This window comes from Gymnoscopelus microlampas (genome assembly GCF_963454915.1).
Source record: "Gymnoscopelus microlampas genome assembly, chromosome: 12".
In the NCBI taxonomy this organism is placed as follows: Eukaryota; Metazoa; Chordata; class Actinopteri; order Myctophiformes; family Myctophidae; genus Gymnoscopelus; species Gymnoscopelus microlampas.
This window is the reverse complement of record NC_139949.1, coordinates 32,111,444-32,129,272: the sequence shown is the minus strand read 5'-3', so window position 1 is coordinate 32,129,272 and position 17,829 is coordinate 32,111,444. Positions and strand designations below refer to the sequence as shown.

Here is a 17,829-nt window from a genome sequence, read left to right as displayed (position 1 = left end):
TTACACCAATGTTAGCATGTGGAGGAACACAACCAATTCCTTTGTCCTTAAATGCATAGGTTGTACTTTATACATGCTAGGTATATTTAACATCATATCATTTTTATTTTTATTTTAGATTTTTCTTTGTGGCTTTTATGCCTTTATTGATAGCACAGGATAGTAGGCTATCAGGAAATGAGGAGAGAGATGGGGGTGACATGCAGCAAAGGCCGTTGGGAACCCGCGACACGCAAGGCTACATTAGAGCCTAGGTGCCTGGACCGCTACCCCAGGCATGTCTCCATCAGTTACCCCCTTTTCATCTCTCTCTCATCTCTGCGTTATTGATGCTCTCTCAAATGTTTATTAAATCAGCAGAGCCAAGGAAGACATTTGATGACGTACAATGACGTATAAAGTAGGGCATAGCTAGTTAAGAGATGAAGTGGATTATGTCATACAGGTTTATATGGAGGAAGGGTACCTCGAACAGCTACAGCAAAACGATGCACAGCCTTGTGTCTGAGTCTGTCGGCTTGGGAGGTTCTTCAATGGAGAAGGATTTGACTCTGGTTTAGTTAAAGAGCTTCCATACCTTCTTTGTGGAGAGTGCACCTTCTGAATGCTCGTGAAGTGTTTGAGTGCATATACCACACTGAAATGGACTTTTGCTCTTTTCTTCATTGTGACAAAAGGCCAGACACTTCACTGGAGCTCCCATTCCCTTTTAACATAGTGATAAGACAGCCATTATCCTTTGAACCTTTCTTCTAAGCTTGGAGAAAAGGAAGAGTGAAAAGAGAAGGAAGGAGGTGTTTTTCTTTGGGGTGGGGGGGGGGGGGGGGTAGTCAGAGAAAGAGTTCTTCCCTGGAGTGAGCCTGGCCTCACCTCTGCATGAGGGTCTTTTTGTGAGCAGCAAAGAGGTCCTTAACCCTCTATCAGATGGAGCCACACAGTGTTCTGCTTGAATAACTGCATTGAAAAGCCGTGAAGCACAGATGTTTCTGTAGAGTCTGGAGGTGGTACACACAGAGAGAGAGAGAGAGAGAGAGAGAGAAGGGAAAATATATAGTATTTCGAGCTGCTAAAGTGTGACCGTCACATGATGTGCATCCACTCTTTGTATCCACAACATATGATCCATCACCGCCTTATAGAGTATCTGTGTTCAATGTGGAACGGGTCTGTCTGACCGAGCAGTCCACCTTCAACTCTGATATAACAACAGAGCAAAACTGGGAGTGGTGGTTTATAGTGTAATACTGTCCCAATAACTGCCATGTACTGTATCATCATTTGTACATTTTAAAAATGTAAATACATTAAAAGAAGACAGAGCTCTTAGTCTTTCAAAACATACATTGTAGCAAATCTTGAGTATGAATAAAGCCCATACATTGGCTGAACTAAATGTAATATTGTAAAGACTTAAGAGCCCTATCTTGTAAAGTTGTGCAAAAATGCAGTTTCATTGCTAGTTTCCAACCAACGAAGATGTCGTTTTCACGTTAGGCGTGAAAATCTGTGTGGGGCCTTAAAATGAGGTGTGGTTGGCAGCTCTGACTTGGTCTAAAGTCCACTGCAGTCCCTCAGCCCAGCATTTAATTGCTATTTAAAGTGTACATTAAATAATAGATTTATTTAGGCGTGTCACACTGCTTGCAATCAAAATTAATCAAACTTCTACACTTCACCCACGTTTTAATGATCTGGGCAAAAAGTATTGCCTATTGCATTGTTGGCACCAGCCAACATGCAGTGCTCGGAGGCACCAAAAAAGTTTTTCAAGGATTTGATTTTTCATTATTCCTAAGATATATAGTATAAGAATATAATGACTTTTGTCAATAAAAACATCAATCAACCAATCAATAAATAAAATTCTTAGAAGCTCAGATTATCTATAAAGACACAGCTAAACTTTGCTAAAGACTTGATCTTTCAAGTGATATTTGTTTCTCCGGCACTGAAACCATCTATGGTATATAAAACATATTCAATGTGTGAGTAAATTCATGACAGAGGGTAATTCATTACTACAAGGACTTAGAGTTGCCTTTTTCAGTGTATCAGTAACTGGAATAGATAGATGCAGGTTGCTGGAATCCATGCAATTATTGCCAACTGTATTTCGTAATCTCTTTTGGAATTACTGCGGGAGGGGCACGGTTAAAAAAAAACAACAACACTCATTTGCCTCATTTGATTTGTGAGCCGTGCAATGGGTACCAGGATTGTAAAAGCCCCTGTGCCAGCATCCTGAATGCCAAATGAATGGCAGTAGGATGGCATGGACAATATGCCAGGCATCTCTGGCTCGCCTGGCGTCCAGACGCTCCTCTTTATCCAATCAGACAGTTCGGCCTGAGCTAGTCCTCGCCCTCACCTGGCTCCCCAAAAGTAGCTGCTCCATCAGCCAACCGCGCCACACATGCAGAAAGGCAAGCATGTATGCCCGCACGCATGTATGCCCGCACACATGTATGCCCGCACGCATGTATGCGCATGGGCATACATGCCTGTATGTGCGCATGTATGTGTGTGCGTGCGCGCGCGCACACACACACACACACACACACACACACACACACACACACACACACACACACACACACACACACACACACACACACACACTTCCTATGCACAGCACAGATACACAAATCCTCCCGAGGGCACAGGATCCCTGCACAGTACATCACCTATAGCGACAGTAAACAGAGTGCAAGCAGCATCCAGCCTAGTGACATCCCTCCCGCCCCACCCCCCCATCTCTCTATGTCTCTATGACTACTTCTGTTCTATGCCACTCTGTCTTCTTTATTACCCCCCCCCCCCCCAACCAGACGAAATCACCAGCCAAATGAGCTTGCCTCAATCTGTTTTTTAAGCACTTCTTCTGAATTATGGCAAGCAGGCGGGTGCCTAGAAATCTGTTTTGCAGAGGAGCGTGAAGATAAACAATCGCTGTCTGTCTTTGTGCAGCTTTATTGGACACAATGATGGTTGATATCATGCCACTGCTGTGGCTGTGAGAGCAGGACGGGCTCCATTTGTCCCGGGCTCCTGTGGCGCGATGTCTCTGTCTCGCCGTTCCCCCGCAACTCTACTTTCTTGAGTCAGAATGTTCATGTGTGGATTGTGCTATATTTTCTGTTCCACAGGTTGTTGTTATTGTTCATCCTCTGTGCTATTATGCACTCCATTTATCTGGTTGTATGTTTTTTTTTTGTCTTCCAGGTAGATGATGCCATGCTTATGTTTGATAAAACCACTAACAGACACAGAGGTAAGCACCATCCACTTCCACTCTCTCTTCCCACTTTTTGCCTCTCTCTTTTGTCTTTGTGAGTGTGTGACTAGAATGGTCATTTTGTGTCATTTCTCCCACGAGATAAACAATTCCACTTCACATGGTATCAGCTGAACCATCTGTCCCAGAATAGATTAGCAAAAAGCAGCATGTTAAAGGAATCAATAAGCTGGTACTGCATTTAGAATGTTTTGAGTGTTGGATGGCGCGCACGTGTGTGTGTGTGTGTGTGTGTGTGTGTGTGTGTGTGTGTGTGTGTGTGTGTGTGTGTGTGTGTGTGTGTGTGTGTGTGTGTGTGTGTGTGTGTGTGTGTGTGTGTGTGTGTGTGTGTGTGTGTGTGTGTGTGTGTGTGTGTGTGTGTGTGCATGGTGCTTTGTGTGTGTGCCTACTATTGAGTGTTTCAGAGAGGTACATAAAGGGTGCAAAGATTGCAGAGTGGCGGGTGTTGTGCTGTCAGATTACAGCATGAGATAAGAGCCGGGGAGAAGCACTGGATTTATCTTTGGCTCTTATCATCTCTTCACCGTAGATTAGCCGAGGCCCCTCACTGAAGCAGAGGACTTTACAAAGACAGGTTGCATCCCCTGCAATAAAATGCATTCTCATCCAGAACTTAAAACATGAGGCATGCTAACAGGCCTGATATTCCATTGATAAACACGTGTGTGCAATGTGTAATGGTCAGCATGTTGTCAAAGACCCTCCTTAGGCATTTTAGTGTACTCACTGAGGGACATGATTCCTTGGTTTAGCTAATAGTTACCATATTACTTTCTCTTTCGTGTGTGTGTGTGTGTGTGTGTGTGTGTGTGTGTGTGTGTGTGTGTGTGTGTGTGTGTGTGTGTGTGTGTGTGTGTGTGTGTGTGTGTGTGTGTGTGTGTGTGTGTGTGTGTGTGCGTGCGTGCGTGCGTGCGTGCGTGCGTGCGTGCGTGCAATATACCCTGAGTGTGTGTGAGCATGTGCACATGCACGCTGCCAACAGGTACTGGCAGGTATTTCCACAGGAGCAGGGAGCAGACAGATCTTCCCTCTACATCTCACACCAGTCAATGCGACTGAGCACTGTGCACGCAGCTCCAGTATAGATGTAGACATCTGTTGATACTGTGCGGCCAACCCACTGCAGCTTTATAAATGTACAATGAAATTGTACAGACAGTTCTCATTGTGCGCACTATTGTGTGTGTGTGTGTGTGTGTGTGTGTGTGTGTGTGTGTGTGTGTGTGTGTGTGTGTGTGTGTGTGTGTGTGTGTGTGTGTGTGTGTGTGTGTGTGTGTGTGTGTGTGTGTGTGTGTGTGTGGGGGGAGTGCACTTTGTGGAGGAGCTCTGTGAGTCTGGTAAACAGTCTCTCAGTGTGGGACATGTGAACTATAGTGGAAGTGATCTATGACTTTGAGAGCATTTTGATCTATTGTGACAGAACGTAGTGTGGGGTCTGCTTTGAGACGAAAGGCCTCTTCTCTCTTTTCCATATCTGTGAGTCTCTGGCTCTCTTCCTCTCTCCTGCACTGCCAGTGGCTCCGTGAATGGCGATGGCTGCCACACTCAGCTGTGTATTAGGTGTTTGCCTTTGGGCTGCAATGCCCTTCAAATGGAGACAATGACAGATAAACAGCCTTCCTGGCAATTTTTCTGATGGCAGGGGAACAGATCCCTGCCAAGTGTGAAACAATAGCAGGGGACAATTCTTTCTGCAGGGGGTGTTTGTAACCAGTGATTTTACAGTTGTATTCCTTTCCCTGGTCATTCGTTTGCCTCTTAGCTTAAGCAATTGCTTTTCACTTGACAACTCAAGTGTGTTGTTCAGGCCCGTGATACTCATTGCACGACTGCTTGCGGCTCTATGGCCCTTGCAGTACAGTATATGCATGGCTTAGCAACTTAACACATTCACTGCCAGGTATTCATTAATTCATTCTTCCGCCACTGCCAGTGTTTTTTTTTTTACCTTATTTTGACGATCCACAGAGACCCACGGAAGCCACGATGTGGACACGGATGTAAACAAAAGCTGTCTGGGGGGAGGGGGAGGATCTCTTCTATCCACTGGAACAAAAACATTGTTACCGCGATTGTCCGTTCTGTTGTTATTGGCAGTTGAATAGGGCTCGTTTTCATAAAAAAAATAAGAAATCCGAGCTAGATGTGTTTTTTTACATCTCATAACATTGGAGTGGATGGAGTGACTTCTTTTGGGATGACGTCATTTCTTGTTCAAGCCTTCTCTCGCAGTCAAGGGATCATTCATAGCTTGGCGGGGGTGCCCTTTAGCGTAATCACTAAAAACATGATTTTTTTTTTATTGACGTAGATCTTCGTCAATGTCGGTCAACGGTTGGATTTGAAATGACGTAGATCTACGTCAATGGCAGGGAATGTGTTAATAGATTACTAAATACCTTTGGAAATTGCATGCATTTTCTCCATAGTGTACAAATAGGTAATGATTTGCAAGGTGTTTTCCTAAATTATGTCAATAAAAGATGAGCCAATGACATCAGAATTAATTCACAAAGCCAAAACTATGAAGGTAACTATAAACAAAACTATACAACTCTATTTTACTTTAGTTTTTTTGTTGGCACATATATATATACAGAAGTATTATGCCCAATTTAGCAGTGGAAATCAGAAGGTAAATCTAAAGTGTAAAATGTGGACCTAAATGAACCATAGGCATGTCTCCCTGCTGTTATCAAATGAAACAGTTCTAACAACATGGGCCATTCACTATGAACTTATAGGCACCTACAGTAGATGGCGAGTGACTTTGACCAGTTTCACTTTCAACACCTCTGCATCATGCATGTCAAACAGAATGAGGCACACAACACCAATGGTTTTGATAATGTGGATTGTGGAAGTTAAATGGTGGATTTGTAGATAGTATATATGTCTTTGTAAAGGTTACATTTTGCTAATGCCCTAGTCCTGTGGAACATCCAAATACAGTAAGTGTAGCTACTCTCTGCTGTAATAGCAGAAGATAGAGTTGAGCTGAGCTTATGTGAGAGAAGACAAAATAATGGCTGCCGTGGTACAGGAAGTACAGTGTATGCAGTATTTTATTTACAGTATAATGTAGTCTGGGGGAGTGGGTCACTAGGTTTGAACGACGTACTGAGAACTGGAAAGTCAATGTCACGTGGGCAATATGAGAACGTGCTGCGCTGATGTAATTCACTGGCTTTTAATTGCTTTAGATTAGAGTGATATTATACAGCCATGGTTTACTGCAAGTATGTTTTGTGGCCGCCCTGGGCATGGACAAGGCAACACATCCTATACTGTACAGTCCGGTAGTGGCTGCATTGTCCTTCACAAGCTCCCTGTGAGGTAACCGCTGCATGGAGAAATAACTGCTGGAAAACACAACACAATTCCCTCCTCTCCTCATTGTTGTAATACTGGCTGTCTCTCCCTCTCTCTATCTCTTACTTCCTTCATTTAATTCACACGTAGAGACATTATTTCGGCTGCCCACTGCCAGCCCCCTGCCCTTCTCTTCTCCATTCCATTCTCCTGCTGGAGGACACTGCTGTAAGCAAAAGCTTCACACAAAGGCACAAGCTGCACATCTCCCTGGCATTTACGGGAGCAGAATAAGGCCAATTGTGTTGGAAATTGAACTCTCTGATGCCTCCCTTCCTGCTGCCGCCGCTCATTGTGGCCGAATGCAGTGTCTTTGGTGAGCAGCTCGGGCCGTCCAGAGGTTGATGCCAGAGGGCGGCTATTGTTCCGTCTTTCACTGCAGCACCCCCAACGCCTCCCTCCCTCCCCTCCCCTCCTCTCTCCTGCCACACCTCTATCTCCCCTTCATTTCTCCTTCTTCTCCCAACGCCTATTTTCTGTGCAGGGGAGAGCGGAGCAGAAATGAAAAAGCAGGAAGAAAATCTGTACATGAACAAAACGATTCCGTCACATATGCATTTTAAACTTTTTCTTTTTAAAGTGTGACTTTGGGTTTTGTGACGGTTTAACTTGGGCGGCGCCATTGGCGTACCAGGCCACCACCGGGCCCCAATGAAGAATGGTCAATTCAGGCCCCCCACAGCCCATCTCACTTAACCACTTGAACCCCAGCATGCTTATTCTGGGGGGAACAGAAATATATAGCCGATTTACATGCTCATCTTGTAGATTGGCTATTTTTTGGGAAAGAGATTTGGTGTAGACGCAAAAAAGCAGTCCAAGTGCAGTTGTAAGTCGTGTCCGTTTTACCAAGAATAGAGGGTTTAAGTGGTTAACCAAAGCGCATGGTGACTTAATGTCAATAGCGAATGAGAGACATATTTTGAAGCATGCTTAAAATTACCAGCAACAATGAACAGTACAGTAGCACAGTTGTGAACACCACAATTACGTATATTATTATTAGGCCACTCGTAAAAGGCAACAGACTACCGTAACCCTAACCTACATTTATAGGAATGGAGAGAAAATATAAAGGGCTATGCATAGCATCTCATATATATTATCTATGGAATACGCATTCACAATTTGCGGTGTACGGGCTCCATCCATTTTTATACTTATAGCTAGTACTCATGGGAACTGCTGTCCTATTGGGCTCCTCAGATAACTTTTAATAAGCTTCAATTTAGGAAATGAACGTTTGGCAGATGCCAATGAGTTTGTAAAGCATTAAAAACCATGCAGACGTCCCCGAAACTTGCAGTGATGCAGTTGTTCTCAACAATTAGCATCTTAGCTCTTGGACTGGTCTCACTTTTGAAATAAGTCTTCAATCTTTGTAAATGTCCTTTTTGAAGAAATTCACTATTTCAGGAAGCTTTGCTGTCTCTTTCTATTCTCCGGCACCGTTCGAGCAATCGGTGTGAAAGTTTGCACGCACTCTCCCTGGAGACCAAGGAAGAACCTCAAAATGTTCACATCCGCCTTATATAGCGCCACCAGGAGGCCGAACTTTGCTAAATATTTTGTTTGACATTATTCATACAGATTTTATCCAAACCTCACACGAATCAGTACACATTATCTCTATAGTCATGTGATCGGTTGTAAACTTTACACGCACAAGGAATAATCTCCACCCCAACGTTTTTTAAATCGGCTTGTTTTAACGCTACCATGAGGCAGATTGTTGCTAAACATTTTTTTTTGCTACTACTCCTACATATTTTGTCCAAACCTCACACACATTGGTATACATTAACTCTGTAGTCATGTGACAAGATGTATCTGTCAGATTCCTCATATTCCATTACGACTTGCTACCATTGGCTTCCAAACTTTGCGGCGGTGACCCTTTTACACATCATGCCACAAATCATGAACACAGCGCCCGATTGCTCTGAAACTTTACACGTACATTCCCACAAGGACTAGGCCTAGGAATTACCTCCACCCCAAATTTTCCAAATCGCCTCCCGGTGGCACTACAAGAGCCCACTTCACATTTTGGCCTATAACTCTTGAACTGTAGGTCGTATAATTAACATATTTTTCCCCTTTATTCCTTGGATCATGACGCAACATGGTCCAGTTTGTGCCAGATTACTGTACATTTTCCACCATTTCGCGTTTTCTTCAAAACACACCTTTTGCTACCCCTCCTTCTGATTTGGTTCAAAACTCACACATATTGGTACACATTATCTCTGGGGTCATGTGATCAAGATGAATAAGTCAGGCATCCACACTAGCACAATATGCCGTGTTTGCGGGAGGAAAGCCGCATGTGCAATCCAGGGTTTACCGACTGACAGGCTGGCAGTGCGGACCCGTTCGGTGCCCCCCGGGACGGTTTTGTCAACGGGGGTTTTGTGTTGCCCTCAGAATCTTTTTGGTGCCACACTAACATTAATCTTTTATTTTTATTTATTGTACAGTATATCTGCTATTTTTGAATAGCCAACATATACAATATGGATAAAGGGGTGAAAATGTATTAAAACCTTTTGCTGGGGACCCCCTGGAACCCCCTCAAGGACCACTGGTTGAGAACCACTGATTTAAAGGAAATGCTGTAATGACAATACAGGGGCAGTTCTATAACGTATCCATTAATTTAGATTAAATAGAGTAGAGCAGGGGTCTTCAACAGGGGGTCCTCAGAGTTACTACAGGGGGTCCGCCAAATCATTGTGTGATATGATTTTTTTTTCTTTTACATTAACCACTTGAACCCAAGCAGCCAAAAATAGCAGATTTACAAGCGTCAGTGTTTCAACTGCGCGTGACAGTGTCACATGCAAACGCGTTACCTAAAGAATTCGGTCTGAGCATGCGCAAAATGGCGGCTCCCGTGGATTATTATTGATATTTGTATTGTCTTTCTAAGACGATTTCTACGTGGATTTTATTGTTTATAAAGTAGGATAAAGTAGGACGTGGCCATGCAAAATGGTGGTGTCCCATGGATTTGTAAAATATTTGCGGTAAAAAAATATTTTACAAATTATTTCTATATTTTTCTCTGTTGTTGGTGACAACTCTAGTGCGTCCCATGGACGCCACGATGGTGTCATGAATGCGTCCTTTCACTATATTGTGCATCAGAGACGCAGGACGCAGGCCTATGAGCATCTCTGTACTAGCGAGGGTGTTTGTCAGCAGCGGTGTTGAACTGTGAGGAATAGGATGTTCCTCTGCATGCATTACGTCCTCCCGGTGAAGCAACTCACTGACAAGTGAAAAGAAGTTTCGGAGGAGGCGTGTTGGTTCAATACTATCCTTATGATCAACCAGTCTGAAGAACAACCAGTAGGGGTCAGTAGTGACAAGACTACACAAGTGTGTGGAATTTTGGAACTGGCATAATGACTAAATTAGGACTGAAAATGGGAAAATCTGAGGTCGGAGAGGTTTATTGTCGGTATCAGCCAGAGTGCGGAAGTCTATCCCCGTTTTGCAGTGTGCTAGCCCCCTGGGAGATGGATTGCTGAGGTGGAGCGCAACACCTACCATCAGCTCCCAGTACTTACCGCACGACTTGCCACACCCAAGCCGTGCTACTCATACACTGAGTTAGCCATGCCCGGTATCGAACCATGACCTTGTGGTGGATTGGCGAGTGCTCTACCGACTGAGCTACCCGGACACAAATGTACAAATTGTACCTGTCTGTCTTTGTCCCTTTTGTGCCCATATATGGCGGCCTCTGTATCTGTTAGTCTACCTGTCTGGCCCTTTTATGCCCATATATGGAGATCCCTGATATATTGGCATGGTTGGATTGGCGGTTCTGGACAACTGGATACCCATATATGCCTATATATGGACATATCGGTCGGATCTGCGAATCTGGACAACCGCATATCCGAACGACGGCTGGCACTGCACTCCCTCAACTCCTTGCCGAGTTTGAAGTCGGTCGGTCCCATATACTGTATGCACATGACCTATATGGGCATAGCGGTCGGATCTGTGGCTCTGGACAACCGGGTCTCCATACAGTATATGCCAATGGGCATATCGGGTTTGTTTATGGTTATGTCTGAGTCATAGTGATATGCCACTCTTGGTGCCCCATACTCGAGATTTCACTATGCCACCGCTAGACCAAAGTCGGAAAAATATTAGTTAAGAATAAACATTTTCGGAAATGACTGCCTAAGTCTATCATTTCTTTTTGTACGTCTACTATCCCGCAGGCTGATGTATGATCTATGATCCACAAAGTGATTTTACTTTCAAACACAATTGCCGTTGCCAAGGAGAGTGTTGCTGAGGTGAGACAAATGATGTCTTGAAGAGGAGGAGATGGCGACAGTAATGAATAGTGAGGGAGGACTAGAGACAGCATGGCAGCTACGCCTATCAACCTAAGCACCAGGGTTTAATTTGTGAGTTAAAGGAGGTGGAGGCACAGTCCTTTTCCCTGCTCTCCATTCTTCATTAACCATATGAACCCTAGCGTCCCTGTTCTATGTCATAATAGGTGAACTTTCACAAAAAAAAACAGGCCAACATTAGGATTTGTTTTAATAAATGTAATACATGTATACATGTTATAAAATATTTTACGTAGTAAGTATATAGGGTTTAGGTGGTTAAACCATATTCTCTAATTAACCCCTCCTCAACCTCCACATTATCACACATTTGTCCGTACGGATTCATGTTGAGGAGGAATATATGGCTTAGTGAGCTTTCGCTGATGGCAAGCGTATGCAATGCAAATAAGAACATTAGAATTCAGTGCAAAATTATGCTGTTAAAATCATAAGCGCTTGATTAATTGGGTCAAACCTGCATGTGCCATGTGATTCTTTTATTCATGCACTGCAAAGATCTGTGTTACCAGAACCCAGTGTCAGTGCATTGAAACGTGTCAATCCAACTAACACGAGAATGGCACCAATGTCTGTTTTACCCCTTGTTATAATACAGCTGCAACACCTTTTCTATCAGCTTTTTGTTTATGAAACTATTAAACAGGATGATGAAACCCCGGGGAAACTTTCTTTCATTATTCTTATGACTTTACAATGACTGTGTGACTGGTTACAGAATTACTAAATTCCTGGTGTGCTTATTTTTGAATGATGCAAGTATTAGTAATGCGAACCGGCATTGGGAAATGGGAATGAAGGCACGGAGGGTGAATGTGGATTAGTTGTAAGGCAACTGTGGACTGCCAGAGCCACAGAGAAGGGCACAGACCAGAGATCTGGTTCCTGGAGAAGCAGGAATTACTTGGCTTTGTGTGCAGATAGGAGCAAGGGTGTTGAATTTGTTTGCAGCCTGTTTCTCTGCTGGCTGAATGGGCTGTGTTTGCTCCTGGAAGAGGAACAGAAGGCTGCATTGTGTGTGTTTGTAATCTCTTTACCTTGATCGGCAGCCCAATGGCCAAGTGCAGCTCCCACTGTGGAGCTGGCACTAAGGAGACACTGAGTGAGAAACCTAACAAACAAAAACGCTCTGTGTGTGAGTTTGATTAAGTCTAAATACACATGTGTTTATATTTATTTGTTGGTGTACATTGTACAGTACGTATGTAAATTGAATGTTTTTTCTACTGCATGTGGATTGCCTGCCCAGGAATTAACACACGTGTTCATTGTGTGTCCAGAATAGTGTTTGGCATTAAAATTTCATCTTGTCATCATTCTTTTCTCTCTCATAACTTTTCTCACAATTGGTGCTTTGGGCTGGAAATACACAAGCCTGTACCATGAGAAAGGCTACAGTACAGTAATACCAGGTGCCATTAAAATCCCAGCCATCTGGCAGAGCTCAGCTGCACTCGTCTCATTGGACAAGGTGGAAAAAAGGAAAAGAAAATTAAGTGGCCTCATTATCCTCCCATGCTATGTGGTATATTATGTTCATTATTCGCTGGTCTGTGGGGTTATATCGGAGAGGCCGAAATGTGCCGTTAACAGGTTGCCAGTTGCTCTCCAAAAAGCCCTGGCGTGTGACGTCATATCCGAAACCCCAACGGCCACCGGTATGGAGGATCGAGCATGGCCGACTGGAGCACAGGATGTCTGTCTATAGAGCGATTGCTGGCTCATTGATTGAGTTGGAGAGGAGGAGGGTGGAGAAGGACTGTGACAAAGGAAAAGAGTGCAGAGAGAGGGAAGCAGCGAGAGGGGAGGTGGAAGTGAGAGAAAGAAGTAAAGTAGAAAAAGAGTGTGATGAACACGAAGTAGAGGGTGGAAAAAAGAGAGAGAGGGGGGGGGAGAAAACGAGGGCCTCAGTGGGAAGCCTCCTCCCATTGGTTCTTCTGGCTGGAAGCTGCTGCCGATGGCTTCAAACGAGCGCCAGGCAGTCTAGGCCTCCGCTTCTAGCAATTAGAGATCACTCCAGCGGATGCCTCCTGGCCAGCCTGCAAATCCCTCAAAAAATACCCTCTGATTACGACTGTAGGACACGGCTGTTTACCAAACGGATGGAACACCGCTGAGAGAGACAGAGAGAATATCCCACAACGTTGCCGTTTTTCTCAGAGGTCTGACGAGGCCTCCTTTTGCTGAGACAAAGAGGGGTGTTTTGAGGATAGGATTATTTATTTTGTTTGAAAAAAAAGTGTACGTACTTCACAGGTGAATTACCGTAAGAGGGGGAGAAACAGAAGCCCTTTATTTTCTTAGCCAAACCCAAATTCAAAGTCTTGATTCTGTTTCTGCCTGGTTATGCAATAGGATAGAGGGCTTATCCTTATTTGGACTGAACTTATTCACAATATCCTCTCTAAAGAGAGACATTATTTCTTGGCTAGTTTTCTTCAGTACCAATCCCATTTGAAATTATTGCCTTTCATTCTCTCCGTTGCACAATGGTGCTCCTCTGATTCCTCTATGTAACAGATCATATCCAATGGAATAAGATTATGCCCAGTGTTTCAAGATTAGATTGGCAAATTTGTGTTCGGTACTCGCCTGAGGTACCTGATGTTAGCGATGTGTGTGAGACTGTGAATGTTACTTTAAACGGCAGTGCACATGCATGCACTATACGCACCTCCACCTCAGAGGCCTCCACCGTTCAGTCACGTTCAATCACATCCTTGTTTCAGCTCATCAGCTTCTAGGCAGGGTTGTGGATCCCACAGCTACACTTAAGCTGGCAGTATACTTTAAGCTAAATCAAATTTGGTGTGTTTACACAGGCCGTACTGTCGAATCTGACGCTGCGAGCATATGTCCGTATTAAGGCCTTTGCAGACAGCGATTTTTCGCACGGAAAAAAACGGACAATATCATTTTTTAAATGAACACAAGGTTCTCAATGACCTCATGCACACCGGCTCCGAATTTACCGTGCGGCGATGCGATGCGGCGATGCGTTTTTTTTCTCAATCGAACCCAGTTCGATTCGTGCGTCTTTTCGCATGCGGTAAGAACTGATTGACTAATCGCACCCCGTCTGCAAAGGCCTTTATTCACTTGAGGTGTCAGTTCATTTTTATTGTGTACAACAATAAAAATGATAGATGATAATGTCATGAAATGAGATAAAATAGTAATACTGTAAGTATAAATATCAAAATAGCAATACTATATGTATACACACACACACACACACACACGCACACACACACACACACACACACGAAAATAGCAAAATGGAATATAAAACTTTGATAGCATCTTTACAGGTCATGAATCTGTAAACTGTAATCCTGTACAGTCTGTTTGAGTTCAGGAGTTTTGTGGCCAGAGGATATAAACTGTCCCTGTGCCTGCTGGATCGAGCCCTGATGCTCGGATACCATTTTCCAGATAGTGGCAGAGTGAACAGATCATAGCTGGGGTGGCTGGGCTCCTTGCAGTTCATCTGGTCCTTCACCCTACTCCTCAGGGTATAGCACTGAGCACTGTTCTTCAAAGTGGGGTCCGGGAACCCCCAGGGGTCCTTGAGGGGATTCCAGGGGGTCCCCAGCTAACTGAGTTAAAATAGCTTCAAAATCAGTGTAACACTTTACACCCGTTTTATACTTTCGCTATTCAAAAACAGCGGATTTACAAGCTCGTAATGTGACGTTTTGTGAGCTTGTAGATCAGCTATTTTTGAAAAATGTCTGAAAATATTGAACATTTGTGCAGCCTTGTGAACGTGTTTTTACCATGTTCTACACCAGCCAGTGATGCACCAAGTCATGAAATTCTCTGCACCTGTAGAAGTTGCAGAGTGTCTTGGAGCCTGCACACACACTGCTGTATGAAACCAAATACAGCACACAAACCCGTCATTCTGCTTCAACGTCAAATTCAAGGTTGTTTGAAGTATACTGAGGCCCATGGGGAGGGAGAGGATGTACCCAGGGTGTTTGGTCTCCAGCTCTTGACATTCATTCATTCACGGTGATTTACGTTGATTATCATACCAGTCTTTGTCATCACCAATATGTCCAAAACTCTGCTGCCCGCCTCCTCACCAGAACCAGATCCAGAGACCACATCACCCCAGTACTCCATGACCTTCATTGGCTCCCAGTAAAACATAGAATAGACTTCAAAATACTCATCACCACCTACAAAGCCCTCAATAACCTGGCCCCCTGCTACCTCTCTGACCTCCTCCAACGCCACACACCCTCCCGCTCCCTCAGGTCTGGCGACGCAAACCTCCTGGACTTCCCCAAAAAAATAAAAAAACGCACCTGGGGTGACAGGGCATTTTCAGTTGCGGCCCCCACCCTTTGGAATCCACTCCCATCCCACATGAAAGCTGCCCCCACTCTTGCCGTTTTCAAAGCCTCCCTCAAAACCCACCTCTTTAGACTCGCCTTCCCTGCCCAGACCTAACCAAACCTCACTTTCGTCCTCTATGACAAGTCTTAGCCTTTTGTTTTAGCCTTTTAATGTTTTCTTTTCTTTTGTTTTCTTTTTGCTCCTAATAAAATTGTTTTTAAGCTGTTTTGTAAAGCGACTTTGGGTACCAGAAAAGCGCTATATAAGTCTGATGTATTATTATCATACACCAACTCCAGCCAATTTTCCCCGCATTTCCTCACCAAACTGCATATGGTTTAGTTTGAAGTTGTATGCCACACCACTGTGGCATAGACTCAGTCGATTCTCACTAAGGCGACGTAAACAGGAACTGAGAGCACAGGTGAGGCATCTCGGAGGGCAGTTTACCCTCCTCTATGTTCTTCACCAGTCAAATCAAAATGTGTAGATTCTAGAGAGACAATCACTCCTAACCAAATACCAGTATGTCGCCTAGAGGCTATAAAGGAGTAACATTATCTAAAGTATCACACACAAGGATAACAAAAACGTGTACATTTATTGTCACAATCAAACTGAAAGTTACGGCGGCTGAATATGTAAACAGTTTAGGGAAAGCGTCAAACTTCAGGGAAGCCAAGGCCAAAACAACAATCACAACACTCCACCCTACTTGAAAAGGAACCAAACTAAACTACACCAACCAAAACAAAAATGACAGTCTACTCCCTAACTAAACATAAACATGGTCAAAAGAGGGGAATTAAAAGAAATGGCAATCAGCCAGCATAAAAGCCTGGAAAGACATCACATGTTGAGATCCTTTTGCCAGTGTGTCTGTGTGTGACTATTCTTGGTTAAGAAACTTTATTCCAAACTATTTTTGGGTGTAAAAAACATAGATAAGGGAAGCTTGGTAGGGGCTTCCCTTCTCTAAGCCCCTACCAGCTTGGTAGCTTCCCTTCTCTATGTTTTTTACACCCAAAAATGGTTTGGAATAAAGTTTCTTAACCAAGAATAGTCACACACAGACACACTTCCAGGCTTTTATGCTGGCTGGTTGATTTGAGGAATGAGGCTCAGGTGTGTCCCCAATCTCCATGCCACTCCTCCAATCTCATCTGCTACTCCCTCCTTCAATCACCACGCAGCACTGAAACCCTGACAGAGGGTTAAACACACACTATGGCCCCATAGGGCCGTAACACCCCCTCCCATAAAAATAAGCGTGTAAATGGTTAATTAAGTGTAGCTATTACCAATTACACAAAACATGGTCCCTATCTATTAGATTTGATCTCACCCCCCTCACAGGACAAGGCATCGGCCACAAAATGCACTTATTTGTCAAAAATGGTGCCTCTAGAATCAATGTAGCACTACAGGTTGGCACTGGAAAACATTGTAAGGCTGAAAAACGTTACAGATACTGGAGAGTCCTTACAACACCACCACTTGGTCTATTCCGGTATTATTTTGTCTCCCCTGAGACAGACCTTATACTTTGAACTTGTCAAGTTAGTGATTGAAATTGAAGAAATGCCTACTCTGAATCGTCTCCCTCTACTGTTTCTTTGTCATCACCTCCCACCATATTGAATATTAGTCCCTGCTAACAGCCACAGATGGGTTTGGTTGTCAGATGCCGTTTCCACAAGCCGAGACAACGGCCCTGATTAGGTTCTACAGTCCTGGCACTGCATGACCACTATTACCAAGGGGACAGAGGAAGAAGGGCGGGAGGAATTGAGGAAGAACGCCCAGGGTCTTAATCTCTTCCTCGTGTTTATCTCGCCACCACCAAGTGAGACTGTGTGCCATTTAAAAACATCAGCTGCTCCCAGTGGCTGGCTGGCTGCATGGAGTCACCTCTGCAGAGGCTTTGAAGGACAAAGTGCAACAAGGGGGGGGGGGGGCATCATGCAGAAAGCTGGCATTTTGGGTACACAGCAAACCCCTCAGTGTTAACTCTGAGCTTAAGAAGCATAAAAATTGATGCATTTCATGCTGTCTGAGTTAAATTAACAGAGGGTTTTCACTGTGTAGTAGTGCAGTTGCTTTGCGTTTAAGTGAGTGTGGGGGACATGTACATGTACATGTTCTACAGTTTGCCTCAGCGGTATACAGTATGTGATTTGAAAGGGAAACCATGTGTACTTGCGTGTCCGTGCTGGGCATCTCGACATCCGGACTCTATTAGAAGCAGAGATGAATTTATTTGAACAAAATAAGCAAACTGCTTTGGCCTCGGCCGCCACAGGGAATCGGTATCCTCAGGAAATGAAAATACCGGCTTGGAATTGTCATCATATTGAGAGTTAGGTGACCTCTGGCCTTCTAATACCCCCTCAGCTTCTCTATTTGTGACCTGCAGGAGGCTCTTAGAAA

General features: G+C 44.1%; 1 protein-coding gene across 7 annotated transcripts in view; it reads left to right on the top strand.

Moving 5' to 3' along the window:
- LOC311057925 (RNA-binding protein Musashi homolog 2-like) overlaps nt 1–17,829 on the top strand; it is a 266,036-nt gene that overhangs the window by 130,479 nt on the left and 117,728 nt on the right. For all 7 annotated transcript variants that reach the window (XM_084075126.1, XM_084075124.1, XM_084075125.1 and 4 more), the window contains one exon: nt 3,223–3,271. In XM_084075126.1, the coding sequence (XP_083931252.1) occupies nt 3,223–3,271 (49 nt within the window). The remainder of the gene's footprint in view (nt 1–3,222; nt 3,272–17,829) is intronic.